The sequence below is a fragment of the Rhinatrema bivittatum genome, chromosome 12 (assembly GCF_901001135.1).
Source record: "Rhinatrema bivittatum chromosome 12, aRhiBiv1.1, whole genome shotgun sequence".
Taxonomy (NCBI): Eukaryota; Metazoa; Chordata; class Amphibia; order Gymnophiona; family Rhinatrematidae; genus Rhinatrema; species Rhinatrema bivittatum.
The window spans coordinates 19,500,956-19,527,719 of NC_042626.1; the positions used below are offsets into that span (position 1 = coordinate 19,500,956).

General features: G+C 41.8%; 1 protein-coding gene across 2 annotated transcripts in view; it reads right to left on the reverse strand.

Moving 5' to 3' along the window:
- KIAA1324 (KIAA1324 ortholog) overlaps nt 1-26,764 on the reverse strand; it is a 90,713-nt gene that overhangs the window by 39,993 nt on the left and 23,956 nt on the right. For both annotated transcript variants that reach the window (XR_003852163.1, XM_029572979.1), the window contains exons 2-8: nt 19,873-19,993; nt 16,905-17,094; nt 13,599-13,746; nt 10,972-11,052; nt 10,393-10,498; nt 9,364-9,513; nt 6,916-7,004 (exon numbers count right to left, since the gene is read on the reverse strand). Coding sequence is in view for 1 of the 2 variants with exons in the window: in XM_029572979.1 (XP_029428839.1) it covers nt 6,916-7,004; nt 9,364-9,513; nt 10,393-10,498; nt 10,972-11,052; nt 13,599-13,746; nt 16,905-17,094; nt 19,873-19,993 (885 nt within the window). In the remaining variant the exon portion in view is untranslated. The remainder of the gene's footprint in view (nt 1-6,915; nt 7,005-9,363; nt 9,514-10,392; nt 10,499-10,971; nt 11,053-13,598; nt 13,747-16,904; nt 17,095-19,872; nt 19,994-26,764) is intronic.

A 26,764-nucleotide genomic window follows, 5' to 3' on the forward strand; every position in this document is an offset into this window, starting at 1 on the left:
TCTGCTATGCTCAATGTGTTTATCCTTTGGGATATCTTGCCCTGTTCTTATGTTTGACATGACAGTTCTCAGATTGTTAATTGTTGTTTTCTCTTCAATGTCTTCAATTAGTTTTATGTAACATGTTGTTATAATCTGTAAACCGGAGTGAAGGCTACTCTGCTCTACCTCGGTATATAAAAAAATGCTAAATAAATAAAATAAAATAAAAATGAATGCAACTTAGAAATTTGTCTTGCCAAGTTACCAACACCAGGAAAACCATTTTCAAAGTCAAATACTTTAAAGTTGCCTACTCTAGTGGCTCAAAGGGGGTCACTATAAGGGCACACAATACAAAATTTAGATCCCAACAAGGAACTTCCAGTCTAACTGGAGGCTTCGTATGTCTTACTCCCTTATGAGACGATAGAGATAAACCTTTAACTCTCTCCCTAAAACAGGAAATCGCTACAAACCTGAACCTTCAGAGAATTAACTGCTAACCCCTTGTTGAGCCCTCTTTGTAAAAAGGCAAGAATATCACCAATCTGAGAGTGCCAAGGGGAGCAATATATCTCCTTGCAAAATGACTCAAAACATCTCCATATTCTCACATAAGAAGTGGATAATTTCTTTGATTTTAGCAATGTCTTAATAACTGAGGGAGCATAACGCTTCTTAACTAGCTTTGCCTTCTCAAGAGCCAAGCCGTAAGGGATTAATGAGAAGGGTTTTCCATCAGAATGGGACCCTGGCGAAATAAGCCCCTGCTTGCTGGCAGGCATAATGGACTGTCTACTAACAGTCTGTGTAGATTTGCACACCATGGCCTTCTTGGCCAATACAGAGTTACTAGAACTACATACTGGTAAGTTTTCTCCTTCTCCATTATCCTTATTACCTGACTTATCAGTGGCCAAGGGGGAAAAACTTAAAGCTTGCCCTTCTTTGGCCAACTTTGAACCAGCACATATTCCTTTCAGCAGCTGAACAACCTTAGAGTCTTTGAGTTTAGTCTTGTCACCATTAAATCCATCAATGGATCTCTCCACCTCGCACTATTATTTGGGATGTCCCAGAACTTAGTTCCTACTCTCCTGCATCCATCATGTTCCTGCTTAAATAATCTGCCTGGACTTTCTCTACAACATGCAGAGCGGAGAGTTGAAACACACAAACAGAAGATCTGTCTCTTCTCCTACACCCTGGCTTTGGGTACTCCCTTGCTTGTTTATATATGCTACTGTCGTGGAATGTCACTGAGAACTCGCACTACTCGCCCCTTGATTACCGCTTAGAAGTGCATAAGTGTCAATCTGATTACTCTTGTCTCTAAACGATTTATCGGCCAAAGCCTTTCTGATCCAGAGAAGTTAAAAATTCCCCTTTTCTTACTAAATATATTAGCATATGAGGGTTTTTATATGGAAACATGGAACATACCGGCTTTTGTTCACACCCTTTAAATCTAATATCAGCAACTGCCATCCTTCTTGGGAATGACGAAATAGATTGAATAGCATCCCTTTCGTTGCTCATTGAAAGGTACTGAGCATACTGACTGTAAACTTATCAACTTGTTGAGGGTGGAATGAATCGCCTCCATTTTCCCTAGGGCAGAGGCCGGTGAAATTATAAAACTTTCTTTCACAGGGAATTGAAAATCCTGGGAGTATCCATTTTGAATAATATCTGTTATAATATGGATCCACTCTTTAAAAAAACCTTGAAGCCTGCCTCCTATTGGAGTATCCAAGCAATTAATCTTCTGGGCCCCATTCTGAGGTCTGGTTGAAGGCTGAAGGCTGTTGAAAATCCCCACGTGGTCTTTAGCCCCTCGAAAGGACTGAGACTTTCCCTTTCCTTTAGCTGGCTATTGTGGGAACTTCTTAGCTGGCCTAAATGTTCATGATTCACTAAATTGATTTCAAGTTTGAAAAGAACAGAAACTTGAACTAGACCCATCCTCTAAAAGTCTGTGAGATTTGGTTTCTCCCAGACCTTTCACCAATCTAATTCTTCACCCAAAAGGTAATTGCTTTTATAAGTCAACCTACTCAAGTGAGCCTTGGAGAAGTCTGCTGCCCAGTTACGGAGCCACAGTAGTCTTCTGGCTCCCACAGAAAGGGCTAAGAACGTTGCCAACGCTCTAATAATTTCATACAATCCATCTGCCAGGTAGGCAGTTGCCGATTCCAACTTAGCAGCCTCATCCTCCTCTGAGAGATGCTGAAACCAGTGCAGCAATGCTCTCACTACGTAGCTAGTACAAATGGCTACCTGAAGCTTGATAGAATTTGCCAAAAAAAAGCAATTCTGCCCTGTGTATCTCTTAAGGTATCCCGCCCCCCCCCCCCCCCCCCCTTCTAAGGGTATTGTGGTCCTTCTGGCCACAGCTGCCACCATCCCATCCATTTTTGGCAACTGAAAAAGGCATTCCTGCAATTCCAAAAGTAATGGATACAGCTGTCTAAAAACTCTTGGGTGTCTATATCGTACTTCTGGTGAATCCCATTCAGTCAACATCATGGACTCAATCTCTGAACGTAAAGGGAACAAAGTTAAAGACTTGCAAGCACCCTTTAAAATTGGGTCCCAATCAGGGTATTCCTCAACCCTAACTTGGTCAGCCTCAAAGCTGGCATTACCTGAGAAATCAGGGCAGGCATCTCTTCCTTATGGAACAGCCTAAGAGAATCCTCTGCTTTCCCACCAGAGTGGATTTCTCCTTCTTCCAAGGAATCTGGACTGCTAACAGTATAATCTTCTTCAGCTAGTAATAATGGAGGATAAAAGTTAGCCTGCAAACGTAATCCTGGCTCATCCTCTCTCTTTTTCTGCCTTATTCAGCCTGTGCAGAAAAAACCTTTGCTAAAAAGTCATTTGGCTTGAAACGCCTGGAATGCCTAGTGCAGTAAGTTAAAACATTCAGCAGAATACTTGGCCTTTGAGGGAGCCTCACTAACATGTGAGGTGGCCAGCTCAAAGACTTCCTCCGGAATCAACTTCGGTGGGCCCTGTGGCGGTCATATTTCCTTTGCTTGTAGCAGCGTACCTAGCAACTGCTTGAACCATCAGTATCAACGGACTTCTTCCTAGCTGACCATGAGCCTGTTTAACACTCCTGACTCACTAGAAACTCCCTTCAGATGCTTTAGAGGAGGTCTCTGACTCCATCGATTGTCAGAGGGAGCAAATAGAAAAAAACTGCGTCATTATTATCACCTCGAGAAGATGAACAGCTGTTAATGCCACGCTGCTGAGTCCACAAGGGAGTACTGAAAATTCAGTGAGATTCTCCCTTTCAAAATGAGTGCTTGCAAAGGAAACTCGTAAGTTCAAATTGCTTCCACCCGAAGTGAAAGAGTGAACTCGCTCAGAATAGATAGCATGCGTCTCTGCAGGAGAGCTGATCCACAGGAGCCTGGCCACAAATTAATGGTAAGCATACAGGCAGGAACAGAAACTTTTAAACAGGCGTTCGTCAGCCCGCGCCCAGGTATGCAGCCATTTTATAATATACAAGTATATATGCGCACATGTTATAACGTAGCCTGATCGCGTGCACAAGTGCGTGCAATTTTAAGTGGACATGCCCCTATGCATGCAAATGCTGCTTCTATAAAGACTATTCTGTTAAATGTTTTACTGTTTTACTGTTTTAAACTGTTATATGTAAAGCTGGTTGCTAAATTATTGTTTCACTGTAAACCGAGGTGATGTATATCTATACGTACCTCGGTATAAAAGAATCTATAAATAAATAAATAAATACCAAATAAATGGGGGATTTTAAAAGACATGCGTGCCAACGCCCATTACCAGTTCATCCAAGTAAGGACTAAGACTTCCAAACCCCCCTAGTTTACTAGCCTCCCTTTTCCCAATAGCCCTGACCCTTAAAAACCCGCCAATCTGTCTACCTTTATTTTATATCTTACACGTCATCCGTAGAAGTAAAGTTACGCGACTGGGGACCCCGGAGTGCACCTGTGTGCAAAAGTATTTACGCGCTAATTTGAAGTTGAAATCCAGGGATGCCCATGCCTCGTCCACGTCTCGCCCTTTTGTGGAACATTTCATTTGTGCGCACAGCTGGAGATATGCGTGTACTCAGGCAGCTTTTAAAATCTGCCTGGCACGCACCAGCCCAACATATTTGTGCACACTCTAATTGATGTGCGAATCGAGCTTTTAAAATTCACCTTTAAGGAGGCATTTTTCAAAGGAGATGTGCATGTAAATGTAACAAACTATTGTAGCAATTTTCAAAATCCATTTACTAAAGTGCACTTACACGTCTAAAACCTAGTTTTAGTCTAGCAAATGCTTTTTAAAATCAGGCTCTTATTATAAAGGCAACACACAGCCAAATCCTCTCTTAAAATAAATTCAAAAATCTGGTGAGCTTGTGCCACAACTAGCTGTTCAGTATCTGGAGGCAGAGAGCACTGGCTATGGAGATTCTGCAGATGACACTGGGAGTTGGGGAAGGGGTATAACAGGGGAGATAAAAAAACACACAAAGTATGACTGACTGAGGGGTAGATTTTCAAATACCGCGAATAGGCGTACTTTTGTTGGCGCTCCAGGCGCAAACAAAAGTACGCTGGATTTTAGTAGATACGCGCGGAGCTGCGCATATCCGCTAAAATCCGGGATCGGCGCGCGCAAGGCTATCAATTTTGTATAGCCGGCGCGCGCCGAGCCGCACAGCCTACCCCCGTTCCCTCCGAGGCCGCTCCGAAATTGGAGCGGCCTCGGAGGGAATCCTCTAACGCCCTCCCCTCACCTTCCCCTCCCTTCCTCTACCTAACCCACCCGCCCGGCCCTGTCTAAACCCCATCCTTACCTTTGTCGGGGGATTTACGCCTCCCGGAGGGAGAAGTAAATCCCCGCGCGCCAGCAGGCCGCTAGCGCGCCGGGACGCAACCTGGGGGCGGGTATGGAGGGCGCGGCCACGCCCCCGGACCGCCCCGGGCCGTAGCCACGCCCCCGGAACGCTCCCGACACGCCCCGAAAACGCCGCGACGACTGGGACTGCCCCCGACACGCCCCCCTCCGAAAACCCCGGGACTTACGCGAGTCCCGGGGCTCTGCGCGCGCCGGTAGGCCTATGTAAAATAGGCTCACCGGCGCGCAGGGCTCTGAAAATCCGCCCCTAAATGTACAAATATTGTGATTGTACGCATTGGTGTATTATAATGCTTTAGATGTTGTTTGTGTTTGTTCAATAAACAAAGTGGAATATAAAAATCTAATAAATAAATAACTAAATAACTAAAAGAACTTACAACTCTGCCTCCGGGAGCTGGATGAGGGATGATACCCACATGTTTCTGGACTGGTGGAGCATAAGGCAAGGAATCTCAGTTTTATTCCTAACATTCTATTTGTTTTTTTGACTTCCGCTGCACACAGGGCTGGCATTCTCCCTTCTCTGACAAAAAAGGAAGAATTCCTGAATGCTTAAAGAAAGATAAGTAAAAAAAAAAAAATCCAGGACTGGCTCGCAGGGTTTCACATGACTTGGAGTTCATTGGAAACTCTGAGACAGGCATATACACTGCACATATCTGCTGAGATGGATACTTAAATGATTCACATCCACACCATATTTCCTGCTGCAGGGTAGCTTATAAAACTAACACTAGATGCAGTATTTAGGACAGGAGGTTAGAACTGGAGAAGCCACTTAAACCTTACAGTTCTGCTGAATTACAAAAGTAATTTTGCACATGCTAGTTGTTTCTCGGATCTGCAGATGGAAAGGCTATTCAGCATCACTTTTACTTCGCACTAGTTGCTATGCAGGAGCTCACAGATGTAATGGCAACATGCATAATCAAATGACGTCTGGCATCAGGGCACTATTCATCAGATTACCTGTGCTGAATCATGGGTTGGATTTCAGCACATAGTTTAACGTGAAAAGAAGGCATTTTGGGCTAACACTATAATTTTACTCCAGGCTAAAATAAGAGACTCTGGAGTTAAAAATTACCTTGTAAGGAATGGATCAGTCAGTGGAATACAAGTGGGCAGACTAAGCGAATCAAAATAAATTTAAGAAAATTATCTTTCTTAGTGCAAGGTGACTGGTTGTTTCGTTTTCCATGAGCCTGGCAATGCTCTGGAACATGGGTAGTTTTATTTATTTATTTCAGCACTTAATATTCCACACATGCAAAACATTATTCTTTGAGGCACACAACAGAACACAATCAGGTTACAAACCCAATCAAACATAAAAACACAAAAGCATCATACAGTATGGGGCAATTTTTAAAAGGATTTACATGTGTAAATGTAGCAATTTTCAAAAGCCATTTACCCGTGTAAAATGCAACTATGTGGGTAAAGCCTATGAACTATTCAATGGCATATACTGTAGCAATTTTCAAAAGCCCACTCACTCAGGTAAACTGCATTTACTCTAGTAAAAACCATTTTTAAGCAAGTAAATGTTTTTGAAAATCAGGCCCTATGTGTTTAGTTTTGTTGTAGGTGACTTAAGAGTAAAAAAGATAGTTCAGATACACTCTTCTAGTTTGATCAATGATGTTCAATGATTTTATATGGTCCTTCTCAAGTTTGAATCCCAGGGAAGGGTAAATATCCTTGTATTTAACAATCCCCTGAGATAATATTACATAGATTTAAGGCCATCTGACTCAGTCTGTGTGAATGTCATGGGCATAACAAAATCCCAAACTTGCCATTTCTACTTCAAACAGTAAAAGCTGCATGACAGGAGGTGCCTGCACGCCTTCCTACGATAAGTTTCAGGAACCTGAGTGGCATCATGAAAATGTGCCATTTGTACTCACTCTAAATGCCAGCAACTGATAATCTCTGGGGATATATCACAAATTATTATTTGGCTAATGTCACAGGAGTTATTTCTATGGGTATAATAAATTTAGTACATACCTGTCCATTAGTATCACATGGTGTATGTGTATAGAAATAGTCCTTATCTGTGCAGGGTGGGCGAGCATTACATGACTCAGATCCGATTTCTGCAGGCAGCAACAAAACAATATAATATAACTTATACCACATATATGAGATCAGTAGCCATCATGCAAATGTTTGCTCAAACATGGAATAAATCTACATCAATGACAGGGGATGGCAGGAAATTTGAATCAAACAGTTACCAACAAGGGCCCTGAATTTGGTGGCTGATGAAACAGATAAGTTTGGGAAAATATTGAAACAGATAAGTATGGGAAAATAAGTGTGGGAGCTTGCTGGGCAGACTGGATGGGCAGATTGGTCTTTTTTTGCCGTCATTTCTATGTTTCTATGTAAATGTCCAGGAAACATTACTCTATATAAATGCACTTTTTTGGAAATATAAATTCTATTCTGGAATGAATATAGAAGATGTCAGCGGAAAAGGACTGTTTTGTCTGCCCATCTTTACCTGCCTACTGCGCTGAAATAGGTCGTGACTAATCTGTGTACTTCTTGCCTCCCCATTACGGTCCTTTGGAGATCAATTTTCAAAGAGTTTAGGTGCCTAATTTTGAGAATTAGGCACTTAGCCCCTTTGAAAGGCTGAGCCCTTAAATTCAGGAGTCAGTTTCCACTAGGCACCAAAATTTAGATGCCTAAAAAGAGGGTGGCTACAGGGGTGGTTGAGGAAAAAGCTTAGGAGTTTAGTACTGATTTTCAAAACTAGAAATCTAATGTTGGTACCCAAATGTAGGAAAATAAAGTGAAACCTTAAATTTAGGTACATTTTTAACCAAAAACTTTGATGCCTAAATTCAGCTGAAAATCCTCCTAAATTTAGGAACAGAAAACTTTATACACATGAGTTTAGTGCTGATCTTTGTTTGAAACTTGACCCTATAAAGCCAATTTTCAGCCAAGGCCGAGTACCTAATCTAGGAGGCCAATTTTTTATCCAAATCTAGGTTCCTAGATTTCCAGATGAAAATTAATCTGTATCTGGGTGGCCTAAATATCTGTTCACGTTCAGCTTTGGCTGAAAATGGGCACCTTCCTCTCTGCTGAGCTGTAATGCCCCCTGCCTCCAGCTGTACATCAAAAGCCCCCCCCCCTCCCCCCCGGCGGTCTCTCATCCCTGATGCAGCTTTTAAAAATTAAACCAGTGAATGACAGCACCTACAGAATGCCCCTCCCTCCCTCCCACCCCAGATGCTGTCATTTTTTGGACAAGTGAGGGGATCCCCAGTCCACATGCTACTTTTTTGGCCAGCTGGGGCCGAAGGAAGGATAAAGAGCAACCGGGGTTACTTTTTTTATATTAACGACAGTGGAGAAGGTAGGAAGGGAAGGTATAGGCACTTCTGGAGAGTTGAGGAAGCTTTTACATTTTCCCATTGGGTGGGCAGGAGGAAGGGGTCCCCTGGATTGTTTTATTTAAATCCAGTGGACAGGAGGGAGGAAGTGGGTATCGGTCTCCAGTCAGTCTTATTTTTCTTAATGTCCGGCTCATAGGAGGGTTGTCCAGGTCACTTTAAATCTGCCATTTGGCCAATCAGAGTTAACTAGATAAGTGGCTGGCCAGCACTCAATATCAGCACTGACTGTTCCAAGTTTAACCGAACCTCAGGAATGCCCCCGGGCCACATCCTTTTCTGTGGCTAAATTTTGTGCAGGCTATGATTTGCCCAGTGGGGTTCATGGAAGAGGATTTAGAACAGCAAGGTGTTACCGGCTAAGTCCCAAAGTCAAACAAAACCTTTGAATTTCTTAGAGAAATTTTTCAAAACTGCAATGTTTAGAAGTTTAAGAAGTTAAGCACGGTGCAAGATTTTATATTTGACTGCAGTTTTTGCATATCAGTATCTTTGCATGTTTTTTGTATTTTGCATAGAGGCTGAATATGATATTTAAAAAGTGGGCTAGATGATTATAATCTGGGTTTGAATATTTATTAATGGCATTTTTTTTGCACAACTTGAAAGGACTTTTTCCTTTCTTCCCAGAAGACGAACCCGGAATTGATATCTTCTGATGTTTTCTTCTTGATGTTCCTTTAGCTAATGGAGATCATTCTTCTTCCTTTTTTTTTTTTTAACAAGGCTGACGAGAGAGGAGAGAAATGCAACCGTTTGTGAAGTGGACAAATTTAGGGGGAGGGACAGGCATGTGCAACGTTAGTGCAGAAACTCCTGTGGGTGTCTAGAATGGACTCCAGAAGTTTCTTGGCTAGGAGAGAACAGAAGACCGAGTCGGCGCAATCAGTCGATATCACCTTCTTGTGTGACTGCTTTGTTGTGCTTGTCCACAGAAAAAACAACCTTGATGTGCTCTAGCTACTTGTTTTCCTTATTTACTTTGAATATTTTTTAGACAGTTGTTATTTGACAAAACGCAGATATTTTCCTCTATTTGCCTTACCTGAGTACTTGTCGTGCTCACATTCCTGGCAGACAGTTGCTCCTTTGTTGGAATATGTATTTGCCGGGCACAAATTACAAAAGGAAGAGCCGGGTTTAGAAGTGTAGGATCCTGATTTGCAGGGGAAGCACTCTGAGGTATATGCTACTCCTGTGAAACAAACGGCAAAATAAAAGCATGAAACAAACAGAAGTCAACCATAATAATTCTTTAATTACTCAGTTGCTTCAAAGTTTTGTCTGGTTAACTTTTAGAGCTAGGTGGAAAACCCCAAGATTTGAATAATTCCCCCTCCCAATGAGTGGATATATTTGAAGGTGAATTTTTAAAGCCCGAAGCATGCATTAATTAGGGGATGTGTGAATAAATTGGGCTTGTGCGCACCAAGCAAGATTTTAAAAGCCGTCAAGATATGCGCACATCTAAAGCGTTTTCAAAAAGGGGCGGGGCATAGGCGTTTCAAGATATGATCCAGAGATGTGTGCGTAAATACTTGCACAGTCTGGTACATGCTGAGGCACCCTGCTGCGTAACTCTACTTCCTCAATGGATGATGTGTAAGTTAAAAATACAGAAAAAAATAAGCAGATCTGCAGGGTTTTAAGGGTATTTTCCATTTTCATTTTTCAGTCCATGGCTCACAGCCTTCCCTGTCCTGGTGCCACTCATTGGCCAAAGAGGCTGTTACTGTACTGTACTGGCAGTCATTTTCCTTCCTTCACCAGGCCTTAGCATACCAACGCCACAGTCTGTGCAGGCTTGACCAGCCCTGGCAGGCAGAGCATCTGAATACAAATGTGTGCTGCAGTCTGAGCCATGGAGATAACCCCAAAGAAAACAAGGTTCATCTTCTCGAGGTCAGCCCAGTAGTTTAGTTTAAGATTCTACACTTGCAATTAGTATTCCATGCTGGCCAATTTTTTGAGTTAGCTAGGATGAAGTGTTTTTCTAAGTAAGTGATGCATCAAGGTTTATGTCCAATAGTGTCAGCTATTAGAACACTTTTATCACAAAGCTCTCGCCACGTACCTGTAATACCAATATTTCTGAGCATCACCGGCTTCGGGGCTTGGGACTCCACTGAGAACGCTGTTGTTCTCCAGTATAGGACATTGTTGCCCCGAGTCAGATCTACCTTCAAATCCAAAAATACTCCATAATTAATTGGGGAATTCTACATATTTCTTATTCCTGATTCTTCCCTGCATTGTCTCTCTCTCTTCATTATCCTTTAGGAATTCTTGTCAGTACTTTCAAATACCTCAACAACACAGTGCACTCCTAGGCAGGAGGAAATAATATATTTCAAATGGAAGCTTCTTGGAAGCAAATAAAACTTGCGTAATTATGGGGGTGAAGAACCCCTTGTGGGCTGGTCTGTAGATGGACATAAGGACAATAATAATCTATGTGCTTGCTGTGAATATCTTTGTCAGCCCTGAACAGCTCCTGAATAAACCCTTAATGACAATCACTATTTGAGAAATCCCAAATATCTGCTGCTTTTCCCCCCAAGAAAGGCTCAAAACAAACTTCACTTTGATATTGCCATCCTTCATCTCTGATAGTCTTATCCTTCCTCTGCACAGAAAGGTGATATGTACTTACATTGTGATACTCCCATCCCTTCTCTGTGATTTTCATCCATCTTGATTCTTCCTCATTTGGCTGGCACTGGTCATTCTGAACCTGGTTTAATGTAAGATACTGTATCAGCACAGAAGTGCACTGACTTATAGCTCTTATGTGACAACAACCTTGGCAAGAAGCAGTAACTTGAGCGTGCAGAATGTAATACTGCCATCAACTCTCATGGCCGTCTGCATGTGACATCAAGTAGTATTTGTTTGAAAGGTTGGAACTTGCAAAATTAAATGAATCAAAACATTTGTATCCTTTTGTTCTACCTAAAATCTCTATAAAATATAAGGAAACAGCTGCATAGCATAGAAATAAATTCATATTTCATTCAACAGCCACATTTTCTGTGAATTTAACAGTAATTATAAAAAATCTCATAAAAAAGTAATCTCATAAAAAAGTAAAAGTAATTATAAAAAAGTATAAAAATTTACAGAGACGGATAGACTTCCTAATTACTAGGTATCCTTTATTTATGGACACTGTACTAAGTAACTGGACACTGTACTAAGTAACTGGACAACTATCTTTGAGTTCAAAAATTCACTTTATTTCTTATATATATTTAGCATTGTTAATATTTATTTCTACTTTAAACAGTTATACTGCTTATAGTAAATAATATAATTCTTTATTTATTACCAGTTAAACTATTATTTTTATTTATTTTTCACTATGTTTAATTGTCATCCATTTATACTGTTCCATATGTTCTACGGTTCCATGTAAAGCTCCACTCTCTGTTGAGCAGTTCTTTGTTTTATGTAAACCGGAGTGATTTGTAGTCCCTACAAGAACTTCGGTATATAAAAATTAAAAATAAATAAATAAATAAATAAATCTATGCACACAAGAAGGGAGAAATATATATAAAAGCAATTATTTCAAAATAGAATAAATGTATAAAGACATTGGACCTATGCACTAAAACACACACCAAAGTTCTTTTAGCATGTATCTGATAAATATTTAGCGGATAATTGTATAACAGCCTTCCTAAATTAGGAAGCGAATACACAGATAAGTTACATCGAATTTCAAAGGGGACTTATGTGTATAAATCAGCTCTGAAAATGTTATCTGCACACATTTTCACCTATTATGTGCACAAAAAGTTTGGTGAAAATTTAAGTACCTACTTTTGAAAATCCAGGGTAATTTTCAAAGGAAAATGTAATTGTAACATGCTATCATAGCAATTTTTTTTATTTATATTTTATTAATTTTCAAGTGCATAACAATATCCAACAGTGTCACAAACACAGGTACAATAAACAGTGAATTACAAAATAGTACAATTGTGATGGTGTTCTCCTTTAACTTGATGCACTAATTCCTACCATAGCAATTTTGAAAAGTCTATTTACCCACATTAAGTGCATGTAACACAGTTAAAACCTATTGACAATTAGGGATGTGCATTCATCACATCCGTTTCGGCGGGTATGCACATACCACCTCGCTGACTTTCTAGTACATGTGGGAAATGGAGAGTATGCATGTATTTTTAATATTCAGATACATGCATACTTTGTTTGTGTAATGAAATCACATCCCTACAACAATTCAACAGCATACACTGTAGCAATTTCCAAAAGACAGATTTTGAGAATCTGGTTAGATATTAAATATCATTGAGAACATGTTATACTGTGCATCCTTACATGAGTAGTTGTGAATACACAGGACCTTATAAAGGCAGTTTTCAAACTCCCTGCCTTGGTGCAAAGCTTGTGGTTACTTTGTATCCATAGCTCTTGGCTGTATTTTCCCTTTGAAAATTCCCCATAAGCACTAAATACCAGCAGATTTCGAACCTGCTTTTTGTGCAAGTGAAATTTCAGTGGAAAATAGCATGTGTAGATTTGAAAATATAATCTACATTCATTATTTTCACACCTCTGGGAATTCAGTCTGGCTAAAAGTAGGAATGCTGAGGAAGCCTGCATAGACTTTTCGTTTGAACAAGAAAGGGCAATTTTCAGACATCCAATCTAACAGGCTTTGAAAATTGCCCTTTTTAAGGGCAATCTTTCTCTGAGATGTCCTAAAATGTTTACTATCTGTGTCTGCCAACATGATGGAATGCAGGGTGGAGGTGAATCTTTTCACGCTCCAATACGATAAAACATTAACTCCAGAGGTGTTAAAAAAGCTAAAATAGTAACACAGTATATGATGGCGAAGGTGGTGGAGACTAGGTATGAAGAGCAATGGAGGGGAGATAAGGTAAAACACATGGAGGGGGGGGGGGAAGTTGATGTTGGGTTGCATATGGGAATTTATGTGCACAACCATCCAGAATAGACAAGTCTCAGCCGGGCAATCTAAATGGGCTATTCTGATCTTTACTATATTACTATGGAAAGACCGGACTGCACTGGGATACGAAAGAGAAAAGCAGAACCTTATCAAATTCTCATGAAAACCTGAAGTTAGGCTGGCATCACTGGCTATGCGATAATCCTGTCCCTCTGAGGTCCGTAGGATACCAGCATTAAATCAATTTAAGTCAATGGAACGTAGGACAAGAAAGGTCTGGCAAGCACGTCAGCACACGCTCAGTGTAGAAAGAAGGATTTCCAGTCACTTACAAAAAACTCAAATGCGACGCTGCTGTCAGGGTAATAATATTCAAAGGAGACTGCCCCCGACTGCTTCAAATTGATGGCGTACATCAGGGTGGCTGTGCACTCATCTGTGTTAGAAGCGATGTACTTCCCATGGGGGACCCACGTTGATCTGAGAAAGGAATATTAATATTCTTAGATGTTAATGGACTAGCAGTAAAATGAAGAGATGACAAGACTGAAATCCCTTCACTGACCAGATATTCACTTTAATCAAAACATTCAGAGGGCAATTTTGAAACTCTGCGAGATGTTCCTGCAGGCCTGCAAGTCAATTTTTTTTTAAAGGGAATCTCCTCCAGGAAAATCCTACAACAGGCTGATGCCTCAGGGATTACTGTGCAAAAATCACAAGGTAAAGAACGCAAGGGGATTTCCAAATGTGTCTCTCCGTTTGTGCACTTTACTGAGCCTGCCCTACCCCTGCACACATGCTGTGGAAACAGACAATTTCCCTGCATGGAGGGTGTCAGTTTTCAAATTTCCCCCTCATCTTCCTTTTCTTAAATGATCTCACAGAACACTGAGACACTTCAAAAAAGGTTGCATAATAAGGCAGATCATCATGGAACAGAAAAGCAGTATTGCTGGCATTTAACAAGTACGTATTTATTTATTTTAAAACTTTTCTATACCGTCGTTAAGTTAAATCACCAACACAACGGTTTACAAAAAGGCACAAAAGGATATTCAAGGTTAATTGATATAGATTACAAGTTATACATGTGCCAACATGGAACGGTAACATCATTTTAATAATAGAGCTATGTGATAATTAAAGCTTAAATGTTGGTTGCAAAACTGCTAAAACGGTTCAGGTCTAGTGTTAATATGTATTTTGTGATGTTAAATTATTTGTTTCAGTTTGCCAGTAGTAGCATTTTCACCACGCCCCCAAAATTATTTCTCCTTTTATTTGCAGGGATTTATCTATTTGGGGGGGGGGGGGTCTGGCTGGATGGCACTGCGGGAACTTTGCATACACCTTACAGAAGCTGCAAAGCCGGCGCCATAAAGTGAGCATGGGGGGTTCAAAATGAAATCCCCACACATCCCTTGCTAGCCAAGCTCTCCTCCAGCTCATCTGCGGCAGGCGATTTTCAGCACCTGATTGTACCTGAGTAACTGCTCAGTTGGATTTGTTTTCATGCCATTGCCTCAGGCTGCTCTCTGCTTTCCTCTCTGTCAGGCCCTCCATTACTAAATTAGCTGTCATATTGCCAGAACCTTGGAGTACATGACTAGCAAATCTCATTTTCCTTCTGGTCAGATCTTCTACCAGGGGTTTTCCACCTTCCATCATCTCATGCAGTCTTTCATCTGAGCTCATGTCCTTCCAACTAATCTTCTATAATGCCACATTTCAAATTATCTTTCTACTATGGAGACAATTAGGGATATGCAGGCCCAAGATTTTCATGTCGGTTCTTTTCACTGGGGATTCTTATTTGTTTTTGTTGTGTTCTCTTTTTTTTGTTTATTTTGGGAGGGGTTTGTGCCCAATTGTACTCACAACTTCCGATATGTTGCGCACAAAGTGTCTTTTGTGCATGTAATGATGAACGCAAGCACAATCTTCCAGAAACAAATGGAAATGAAAACTTTTGTTCCATCTGGAGGCACCACTGATTTGGTAAATTGACTTTTTCATTCCGAAAAAATGTATTTGTTTCAAACGAATGCACAACCACAATGAAAATTGCCTTCCCTCAAAATCATGTTCCACAATGCATACACTTTTTTAGTTACATTTCGGAGAGGCATTCCCGGAGACGGGGGCCTGTATTGAATGGGATCAGAAAATAATGTGCGTATTCTCAAATCTACACATTACTTTCTATAAAAATTCTATCCACACAAAAAGCAGGTGCATAAGTCCACAGCACTTCATACTCAAGGCAATTACAAAGGGAAAGTACCCAGAGACTTTGCGCCAAAGTGGACAGTTTTAAATTGCCCCTTTAAGTTTATGTTTTGCTTCTGTATGCCACCACTAAAAAGATGAATTCACTCAGTGGGCATTTTTAGCTATAAATCTTAGTTCCGCCAAAGAAACATTATAGTCTCAAAATTAATATTCTGCTTTCCCAGTTCTTCATTTTACTGCTTGACCATTTTCCATTAGGAGATTGTTCTTATTCCCCTCACTGCTGCTATGAAAGAGATGGAAATGCCTGAAGATTTTCTTTAGTTCCTGCAGAGAGTGACGGACAGGTTTGAACACCTCCCCGGTGAGAGAGAAACGCCTCTGGATGCTCTTACTCCCGGTAGTGTGATACACAGGCCGATACAGTAAAATTGGCGGGAAAGCCAGCGCTCCGAGGCGAGCGCCCGCTCTCCCAACACGCGCCCAGGCCACTCTCCTGGAAGCGTGATTCAGTATTTAAATGAGGGCCCACGGTAAAAGGAGGCGCTAGGGACACTAGCGCGTCCCCAGCACCTCCTTTTTGACAGACGCGGCGGTTGTCAGTGGGTTTGCAGCCGACGCTCAATTTTGCCGGCGTCGGTTCTCAAACCCGCCGACAGCCACGGGTTTGGAAAACAGATGCCGGCATAATTGAGTGTCCGTCTTCCGACCCGCGGGCCGCCGGCCGATTAAAAACATTTTTTTTTTCATTTTTAATTTTTTTTTAATTTTGGGGCCTCTGACTTAATATCGCTATGATATTAAGTCGGAGGGTGTACAGAAAAGCATTTTTTTCTGCTTTTCTGTACACTTTCCTGGTGCCAGCAAAAATTAAAGCCTGCCTTTGGGTAGGCGTTAATTTCTGAAAGTAAAATGTGCGGCTTGGCTGCACATTTTACTTTCTGTATCACACGGAAATAACTAATAGGGCCATCAACATGCATTTGCATATTGCGGGCGCTATTAGCTTCGGGGGGGTTGGCCGCACGTTTTCGACGCGCTATTACCCCTTATACAGTCGAAAACGCACGGCCAATCGCGGGCTAACAGCGCGCTCCGCTGGAGCGTGCTGTACTGTATCGGCCTGTAAGTGAGATAAAAAGGCTAGAAATGCCCAGGGAGGATCTTTATTCCCTGCAGCATAAAAAAGCCTGTTCTTTAGTTTATCAAGTATGCATTTGTTCTCTTTTTGTGGTTTAACTTTGGAGAGAGGCTGTTTTTTTCCTTATCAAAGGATGATGTAAAACAAATTCTACTCTAGGCTCTGCTTCAGTTTCCTGCTGCTTTCTGCCTGGGAACATTTGATTACGGTTAAAAGTCATAAAGTAGTTCTCTTTTCTGGGGAACTGCGCAGAGATACGTACGTGGTGCAGTTTTCCACAGAGTTAAAGCCAGCTTCCGTTTCAAGGTTTGTTGCTATGTTTGCAAATCCTTTTGGCAGCTCATCCCAATCATCGAAACGTACGCCTGTGCCGAGAGAATACGTCCCCTCGGCACAGGGCTTACAGTTCTGCTCCTTCATGTCCAGGAACTCACCAGCTTTGCAGGAAAAAGCTGGAGAGAGAAAGCACAGCAAGAAAGCAAAGATGAAGGAACCTGAAGTGGCGATGTGAAAGGCAGCTCATCCCACCCTCACCTCACAGACACAGAGGCCCAGGCAGAGCAATAACAAAAGCCCTCAACACTAGGTTTACCTGCATGAGGGCTATGCAATAATGCCAGATCACCTTTTCAAAGGCAAATTTACTCAGCTGACCAAAGTATCAGGACCGCAGAGGATGTCTTCCTTCACCTGCTGGAGTCAGAGGAATACTGGAGGATCGCAGGAGGCACCCTGGGATATGGGAGGTGCGGAGAACTTTGACCTCTGACTCCACCTGCTGGAAGGGAGACATAACCTACTGTCTGGACTGATCCTGGTACGTACAGGGAATGCCAGATCACCTTTCAGAAGGTAGAACTTTCACACAGGAATTAATGGGGAGGCCATCACCATTTACCTGAGTATGGTGGCTTGACTGAAAATTGCCTTTCGCTGCCTGGCTAAAAGCACGAGTGAGCTTCCACAGTGCAAATGCCTTTAACCTGGCTGAAAAAGGCATTCTTTTGTACGGGCCTGATTTTTAAAAGCATTTACATGCATAAAACTGGGTTTTACTTGAGTAAATGCGCTTTACTTGAGCAAGTGGGCTTTTGAAAATTGCAACAATATACTCCTTTGAATTGTTCATGGGATTTGCTCACGTAAGAGCACTTTCCTCAGGTAAATGGCTTTTGAAAATTGCTACGATAGTATGTTACATTTACGTGCACAACTCCTTTTAAAATAACACCCTGCGCATTAAGGGCAGGGGAGTAAAAGAACACAAGCACTTGGTGTTTCCAAAAGCCCACAGACTATTTATCCCTTCTCCCCACCACCTGCACAAAGAGTAGGTGCAAACCTCATGCTCACATACGGCCTGATTTTCAACAGCATTTACTCGCATAAAAAAGGGTTTTACACGTCTACATGCACTTTCCCCATGTAAGTGGGCTTTAAAAACTTGGTCCAATAGTAGTTACATTTACATGTGTAAATCCTTTTGAAAATTACCCCCATAGAGGATAACTTTCAAACAATTCCATGCAGCTGCATATGTGCGAATGTTAGGCCGCGCTGAGATCTACGATAGTTTTTTATAACCCACACCTATCACAAAATAAGCATATACGGTATACGCTTACATGCGAACACATGCAATGCACTGAAAGCGCGTACTTTTCCCACCTATTTTAAGAATATACGCCCGTACATTTTACACATGGAAATAAAGTAGGACTTGCTCACGTAAAACCCAATTTATGCGCACAAGGCGGCATATTTTAAAACATGCGCACGGAATCGAAATGACCAGTTTTCCCATTTCTCCACCAGTTCATCCGGTCCATCAGGACCCTCCAGGTTCTTCAGCCTAAACTCACCCCAGTTCACCCAGACCTCCCACACAATAAACAAGTCTGATATCAATTACACAAGATAACGAGCAGGTGTAAAGCGATGCCAGCACGCTGCCAAATGTAAGCAAGCCCTCTTATAAAAGGGCAACTTCTGCACGTCAAGCATTGGCCCTGCTCCGGAACGCCTCGACATGTTACGTGCATGCGAGATCTAAAGTTCAGGCTTACTTTTCATGTCTCGTATACAGCAATCGTGCGGGCACAAGCTACTTATGTGCGTATTCATCCCAATAATTTCCTTTTGAGAATTAGCTGCAAAGTGTGCATGGCAAAAGTGCCCTTGTGAAACCTGAACAAGCTGGGCATTTTCAAATATACTATCACAGAAAGGATTTGTGCTATCATTTACTTAAAATAGGACTTGCTTATCTCATACCCTAAGTAAGTCGCTCCTGTGTTTATTTAAAAGGAGCAGCTTAGATTCCTTTACCTCTTCCATCCCCTTTTTTTCTCACTTATTTATTTTGAAAGCAATTTAAAGTGGTCTACATTACAAATACAGTAACAACAAAAAAAATCAAACATCTAAAAATATAACAGGAGAAATATTACAGGGTTGGATACTACAATTAATAATAAATAATCACAAAATCCAACCCCTAATAAGAAGCAAATCCTTCTTGTTTATTTCTTTCTTACTACTATGAGCTCTTCTCCTGTGAAATCTGTTAGGCCTGTTTTGTCCTGAGTCGGGAGAATCCCCATATTCTGTAACAAAATGATGGTGAGAGCTTGCAAAGGGGGGGGGGGGGGGGGGTCATTTACAAAGCCACTTATATCCACAAAACCGGCTCTTTGAAAATAGCCCTGGTTCCATGCATACTTTTACGTGCATCTGCGGTAGGCATTGCAAGGGGCCGGAGCTGGAACAGTGAGAGGACTTACGCGCAGAAGTTACGCACTTCTAGGAAAAAGTGTAACTTGTGTGTGCACTGGAGGACTTTACTCCAGAAAGTGATATTTATGTGCATAAAATCGCTTTGAAAATTAACAGTAAAGTCTGTGTGTAACAAATATACACAAATTTGACCTCTGTGTTCTAAAGTTACCCTCTAAGAGGTCAATTTTCAAACTTCCCTAGCTGCAAAGTCTTTGGGCAAAAATCCTGTACCTAATTTTCAAAGGGATAATAATTTCTTTTTGAAAACTGATGCACATAGATTTGACATTTTCCTCCCCCAACCTAAACACGTTTCTGGGAAATCCTCCTCATAGTCTGGCTAGTATGTATGATATGAGAAACTATGCATCCTTTTAGGTGGAGTGAGGTGCATAATGGCAATGTTAGCAAACAAATGCATCATAAAACTTATTGAAGCGATGGTAACTTACAGCATTCCTTGCCCTGGACTGGATCTGGCAGGCCAGTGCAGAGTCCTAGGCTGTGTGGTACTGCCACTCTCCATCGAGATCCGAAGCTGTTACACTCGGTGTACTCATAATGATATTCAGACTGCAAACGTATTGAGAAAAAAAAGGCAAGGAGTAAGTCAGCCAGGATTTCTCATTGTCTACCTGTTTTTTCTTTTTTTATATTCATGTATTTTTATTGCATTTACAAGAATTTTTATATACAATTTGTAGAGTCACTCTTTCTTTACATTTGTGGGTGGGTGTGTGTGGTGGAGGGGGTGGCGGTATGTTTGAGTGTGTCCGTGTTGAATATTTATTTATTTCAGTTTCTAGCCCACTTTCTCATCCATATGGTGTGTTTATGTGTGTTTCACTTTGTGTGTCTGTGTGCATCTGTGCATATGTATGTTGCATGTCTGTCTGTGTGTGTGTGTGTATGTTTATGGAGGCAATTTTCAAATACCTCACATAACTGCAACTATGTGGGTGCTTTCAATGTGTGCATTTTATGCAAGTGTTCAAAGCAAAACAGTTCAGATTGTTTCCCTTTGAAAATTAACAATTACAAACTATGGGGGTTATTTTCTAAGCACTTATCTCATGCGTTATTTATTTATTTGTTTGTTTTATATACTAACATTCAAAAAATATCACATCGGTTTATAGAGCACAAACAAAAATAAATAGCAAGTATAAAATATATAACAATAAAAATGAAATTAAAAGCAAAACAATAAAATGCCTAATATTGACATGTTATCGATTATACCCTATCAATTATACCCTATTGCACGCGAAAAGGGCCTTTTTGCGGCGGTAACATTAAAATTAGGGGGAGGGGAGGAGTCGGGGTGGAGTTAGGGAGGAGTCGGCGGCGGCGACACCGCTGCCGGTGATAATGTTTCGAACATTATCGCCAGCAGTAGCACAGGGAATAGCACCACCTTTTACAGTGACGCTATACCCGCGATAGACTGCAGCTGGCCGCACTGCAGCAGATGAAATCGCACCGCCATGGTGCGATCAGCTGCGGGCTATCGCCCGCCCCCTCCTTCACCCACCCCCCCGCCCCCTTTAGCGCAGGCTTCATCATTCCGTGCCCTGGCCTATGTGTGTTAAAACAATCTGCGTACTTTGAATTTGAAATTTGTGGGGCAGATTTTCAAAGGGGCACACACGTAAGGTTGCCCGTACCCCCTGAAAACCTGCCCCAAGCTCACCCTGCGCGTGCTGAGCCTATGTTGAATAGGCTCGGCGGTGCATGCAAGCCACAAGACGCGCTTAAGTCCCGGGGCTTTCCTGGGGGGGGCGTGTCAGGGCAATGCGTCATTCGGGGGCGGGGCCGTGGGCATGGTTCCGGTCCAGGGGCGTGGCCGAGGCCTCCGAAACTGCTCCTGGGCCGGGGAATCGCGCGCCGGCCAGCTGCCGGCGCGCGCGAGTTACGCCTGCCTTGGGTAGGCATAACTTTTCAAACAAAGGTAGGGGGAGGCTATACAGGGCTGTGGGGGTGGGTTAGGTAGGAGAAGGGAGGGGAAGGTTCAGGGGGGTGGAAGGAAAGTTCCCTCTGAGGCTGCTCCGATTTCGGAGTGGCCTCGGAGGGAACAGAGGCAGGCTGCGCGGCTCGGTGCACGCAGGCTGCCAATTTTGTGTAGCCTTGCGCGCACCGACCCCGGATTTTAAAAGATACGCACGGCTACGCGCGTATCTATTAAAATCCAGCATACTCTTGTTTGCGCCGGTCGCGCGAACATAAGTACGCTTGGGCATACTTTTTAAAAATCTGCCCCTGTGTGAGGTACTGAGCTGGGGCGAGATATTTATTTATTTATTTAGGCATTTCATATACAGTCGTTCCAAAAGAAGACCACAACAGTTTACAAAAGCAGCATTCACATTATGGGTCAACACAAAATCAGGACATGTTAACTAGATTGTTACCTAAGCAACATTCGTATTAAGGTCTCCACAGGATCAGCGCATGTTAATTAGATAGTATGCATACAGTTGAAAATCACCTGTATATGCCCTGTTTTACTTCCCCAACCTAAAGACTTCTACAGGAACACCTTTTCATAATGCAACTAAAAGTGCATGTGCTATGGAAGCTGTGTGTACTTTAGCCAGCCACATTTGAACAAGATAATTTTCAAACAAATATTTACCTGGGTAAATGCAGCTAAAATTACCTCTCTATGCGTGTGGTGGGTGTCTGCGCATTGGGGTTTATGAGTATGTAAGAAAATGTTACGTCAGATGATTTTACAAAGCAGAGGAGGGAAGCTGCTTTCAGCAACTCAAAGAGAAACAAAACTGTTTAGAAAAGGCGTGCACCGATGGCCAAGTTGCTGCTTTGCAGATGTCTTGCACTGAAGAGGAGTTGAAATGGGCTAAGGTTGTGGCGACAGCTCTTATCTGGCTTGGAATCTGATAATTCTGTGTTTCATAAAAATGAGATATACATTGAGAAAGCTATTTAGACAATGTCTGTTTTGTTACTGAATTTCCTTTCCTATTTTCTTCAAAAGAAATGAATAGCTTAGTTGTCTTTCTACACAACTTAGTTCTTTCTAGGTAGAATAGAAGTGCTCTTCTACAATCCAGTGCGTGAAAAGCTTTTTCTTTTGGAGTTGGATGTGGCTTAGGGAAAATGTCTGCAATGCTATTATTTGATTGAGGTGGAACTGAATCACTATCTTTGATAGAAATTTCGGGCGAGTTTGTAATACGCCTGTTAAATATTTGAGTATATGGAGGGTAGGTTACTCAGGCTTGTAGCTCACTTAATGGCAAATGTTAAAAGCCCTGCACATGCCAAAGCCATGGGAAAGGCAAAAAAGGAGAGGGTGAATGGGCGGGGCCTGGGCAGTCCAGGAATGTAGCATGAAATGTACGTGTAAATACATATGCAAACCAGTGTGCACCAGGGTCCCCTACCATGTAGCGTTACTTCTGCTATGGATGACGTGTAAGTAATGAAACAAAAAATACGAGGCTAGTTAGCGGGCTTTTAAGGGTTAGGGCTAAAAGGGTAAAAGGGAGGCATACTAACTAGGGGGTCCTATCCTTCATCTGGGTGAACTGGGAACGGACTGGGGAAACTTGTAATTGTGTATCTAATAAAATCTCCCTACTTACGCGGTAGAGCCAGCATTTGCGCGCACATGCACGCATCCATATATAATTGTGCGTACATGTATAGGCATACAGCCGATTTTATTTCTTACATGCATATACACACCTATGTTATGAAATGGCCGCGTCTCTGGGTGCGAGCTGGCATATGTGCGTACAGCACAGCTGTTTGAAAGTTACTGTCCCCCTCTGCAGGCTGATGTGATAACTATCAAGAAGAAGGTTTTCCATGAATTTTAAGTCTGCTGTTGCCAGAGACTAATATGGAGGCCTCATTAATTGTGGTGGTGGTGTCTTAATTGGAGGTTTCAAGCTCTAAAGCCCCTTAATAACTCTAGAAATTATTAGATGATGGGAAACTGGATATATGGGGAAAAATGAAACAGCTACAATTACAACAAAAGTAGGTTAAGGAAGGGTGGAAAAAAACTTCCTTTATCCCAACTCAAAAGGAAGAAACTGAGCATTGTTAAGGTTGGTACAAAGCATCCTTTCTCCTATTCCATTCCCAGGTCTCCTTCCCAGAAGTCCCAGGGTCCTTTTCCAACAGAAAATAAAACAAAACAAAGACATCCTGCCCCCTATAAGAATCCACACTGCAAAATGGTAGCTCGGGATTTTATAATCTATGTATTCCACCATTGTAGCCTCCCACATGGGGGAGCTAAAACCCAATCACATCTACTTCCATTCTCCCCTCTTAGTAGAGACCCTGAAGGGCTCTCTACACTAGAATTGTTCCATTATAATTATTTAAACTCTGCAGTTTAAGAGGTATAAAAGGGACTCAAGCAAAACCTGAGATCGTTATATAATGCTAAAAGAAACATAACCAAATATCAAAATAGGGTGCAAAAACGATAGTTTGTTTACTGCATCTGAAATTCTTAGTGAGCAGCATGATTGTGAGTGCCTTGCTATGGAGTTCTGGGTACGGTAAGAAATGTGCTTTGATTTTCAGCAATGTGTATTTTAGTATAGAATACACACCCTGCTGTTTGATTCTGTGACTGTTTATTTTGGGTGAATGGAATTTGTCGCTGCATTTTGTGCCCCTTGAGCCTCAGACTGGCTGCTTTTATAAAAAGAAGCATAAACTTATAAGCTAATCTGGTGGAAACAGCAAACCCACTATGCAAACAAAAGTAAATCAGCAAAGGCATTAAGGACTAGATTTATACCCTTTCCTTTGTCCCTCTGGTTGATAAACTCTACAATAGGGTTTCCAAATAATCTGTTCTGGGGACACTGAACTATAGCTAAAAACCTCAAATTATGAGGGGCCTTTAAATACAAAAAAACAAATGAATTTCAGGAATATTACATTTTTTTCAGTGATGCTATGAGACCTCTTAAATTAGATGTAGTTTAGGGCCTCAGCATGTCTCAATCCAACCCTGCCTGGTGATGCCACAACCAGTTGAGATTTCAGGATAACTACAATCGATATACATGATGAATCTGCATACATTGGAGACAGTGTGCATGCAGATTTATCTCATGCATATTCATTATGGCTATCCTGAAAACCTGATTGTCTGTGAGGTCACCAGGTCAGGTTTGGGAAGCTCTGCTCTACAGCTAACATGCAAGAAAGCTGCAATTCAAATAGAGTAGAATGGGTAAATGTAAATTGGTTATTTACTCTTTCAAAAAATGCAAAGACTAGATAGAACTCCATGAAGTTAGCAAGTAGCACATTTAAAATCTTTTTCACTCAATACACAATTCATTTCCAGAGAATGTGGTTAAGGCAATTAGTGTAGCTGGGTTTAAAAAAAGGGTTTGGACAAATTACTGGAGAAGTCAATAAACTGTTATTAATCAAGTATACTTAAGAAACAGCCCCTTTCAAAACCCCCCTGCACGCACCGAGCCTATTTTGCATAGGCTCGGCGGCGCGTGCAAGCCCCGGGACGCGCGTAAGTCCTGGGGCTTTCCTGGGGGGCGTGTCATGGGCGTGTCATGGGGGCGGGTCATTTGGGGGTGTTCCGGGGGCATGGCCGCGGGCGTCGTTCTGGCCCGGGGGCGCGGCGGTGGCCAGCCAGTGCACACGAGTTACGCCTGCCTGGGGCAGGCGTAACTTTCGCGATAAAGCTAGGGGGGAGTAGATAGGGCTGGGAGGGTGGGTTAGGTAGGGGAAGGGAGGGGAAGGTGGGGGGAGGCCGAAGGAAAGTTCCCTCCAAGGCCGCTCCGATTTCAGAGCGGCCTTGTAGGGAACGGGCAGCGCGCGCAGGGCTCGGCGCGTGCAAGGTGCACAAATGTGCACCCCCTTGCGTGCGCTGACCCCGGATTTTAGAAGATACGCGCGGCTACGCGTGTATCTTATAAAATCCGGCATACTTTTGTTTGCGCCTGGTGTGCGAACAAAAGTATGTGCGGGCGTAGTTTTATAAAATCTACCCCTAAGACCTCTTGCAATGAATATGCCACCGCACTCAGACAAAATCAACAAGTTGAAAAAACAATTCACTGCCAGTTCTTCAACAAAAACACCAGAAGAATCAAATGACATACTTAAATGGTCCACTTTCAACAGAGTATCGAAACTAGAAATCAGCCAAATCATAAATAAAATTAAACTGGCTACTCACTCGCATGACCCAATACCAGCTAGTTCCTTCAAACAAATACATCATGTCATCACTCCATCAACCACAACCTTAATTAATCACTCACTATCAGAAGGAATAATACCACATGAATTAAAACAAGCAGTAATAAAACCAATCATAAAAAATAAGTCTGGTAGAAACGATGACTGGGACATCTATCGTCCAATATCCAACTTGCCATTTCTAGCAAAAGTACTTGAGAAAGCTGTGTTATCACAGTTGGTAAATCACCTGGATGATCAAAACATTCTCTACCCAAACCAATTTGGATTTAGGAAACACCACTCAACTGAGACATTACTACTCTCACTAACAGTCTCAGTATTAAAAGGACTTGAAACAGATGAATCATACTGCCTTGTGCTAATTGACTTAATTAACAGCTGCATTTGACACTGTAGACCATGCATTACTATGCCATCAGATGAGAAACATAGGGATTGGCGGACTGGTTCACAGATGGTTCATGTCATTTTTATCCAACAGAATTTTCCAAGTCAAACTGGGCAACCACACATCTGACACCTTCCGGTGTGATACAGGTGTCCCTCAAGGCTCAGCCCTCTCACAAACACTATTCAATGTCTACATGCTCCCACTGTGTAAATTATTGACAAATCTAGGAATAAACTTCTTATATGCTGATGACTTACAATTTTACATACCATTCTCTACATCTTTGTAACATTTGTCTGTGAATTGTGTAATAATGATGAATGTCACTTTGTAAATCGTTGTGATCTATAAATGGAATGACGGTATATAAATCAAACAATCATCAAATTGAAAAATGTCCTCTTCTTACTGGTTCCCTGAGAAACATTAAACCATCAATGAAAAAAAAACCCCAAACATCCCATATTCAGTACTCATCCATGAGTTTTTTTGATTTGTGATTTAGTGTTTTGGAGGGATCCAATTAGAAGACATTTTTCAGTTTGGCGATTGGTTGAAATAGGTCACCTGATCTGCAGTGGAATTTATTTATTTTTTTGTTGCTTTGCCTTCTGAAATAGAAGTAGATTGCCTGCTCATCAGTAACATGCTCTAATTTTTTTAGATTATGCAGTCCTTAAACATTTAATATGGGATTTAATTATCATTTTCTTTTTTAGAGCTATTAT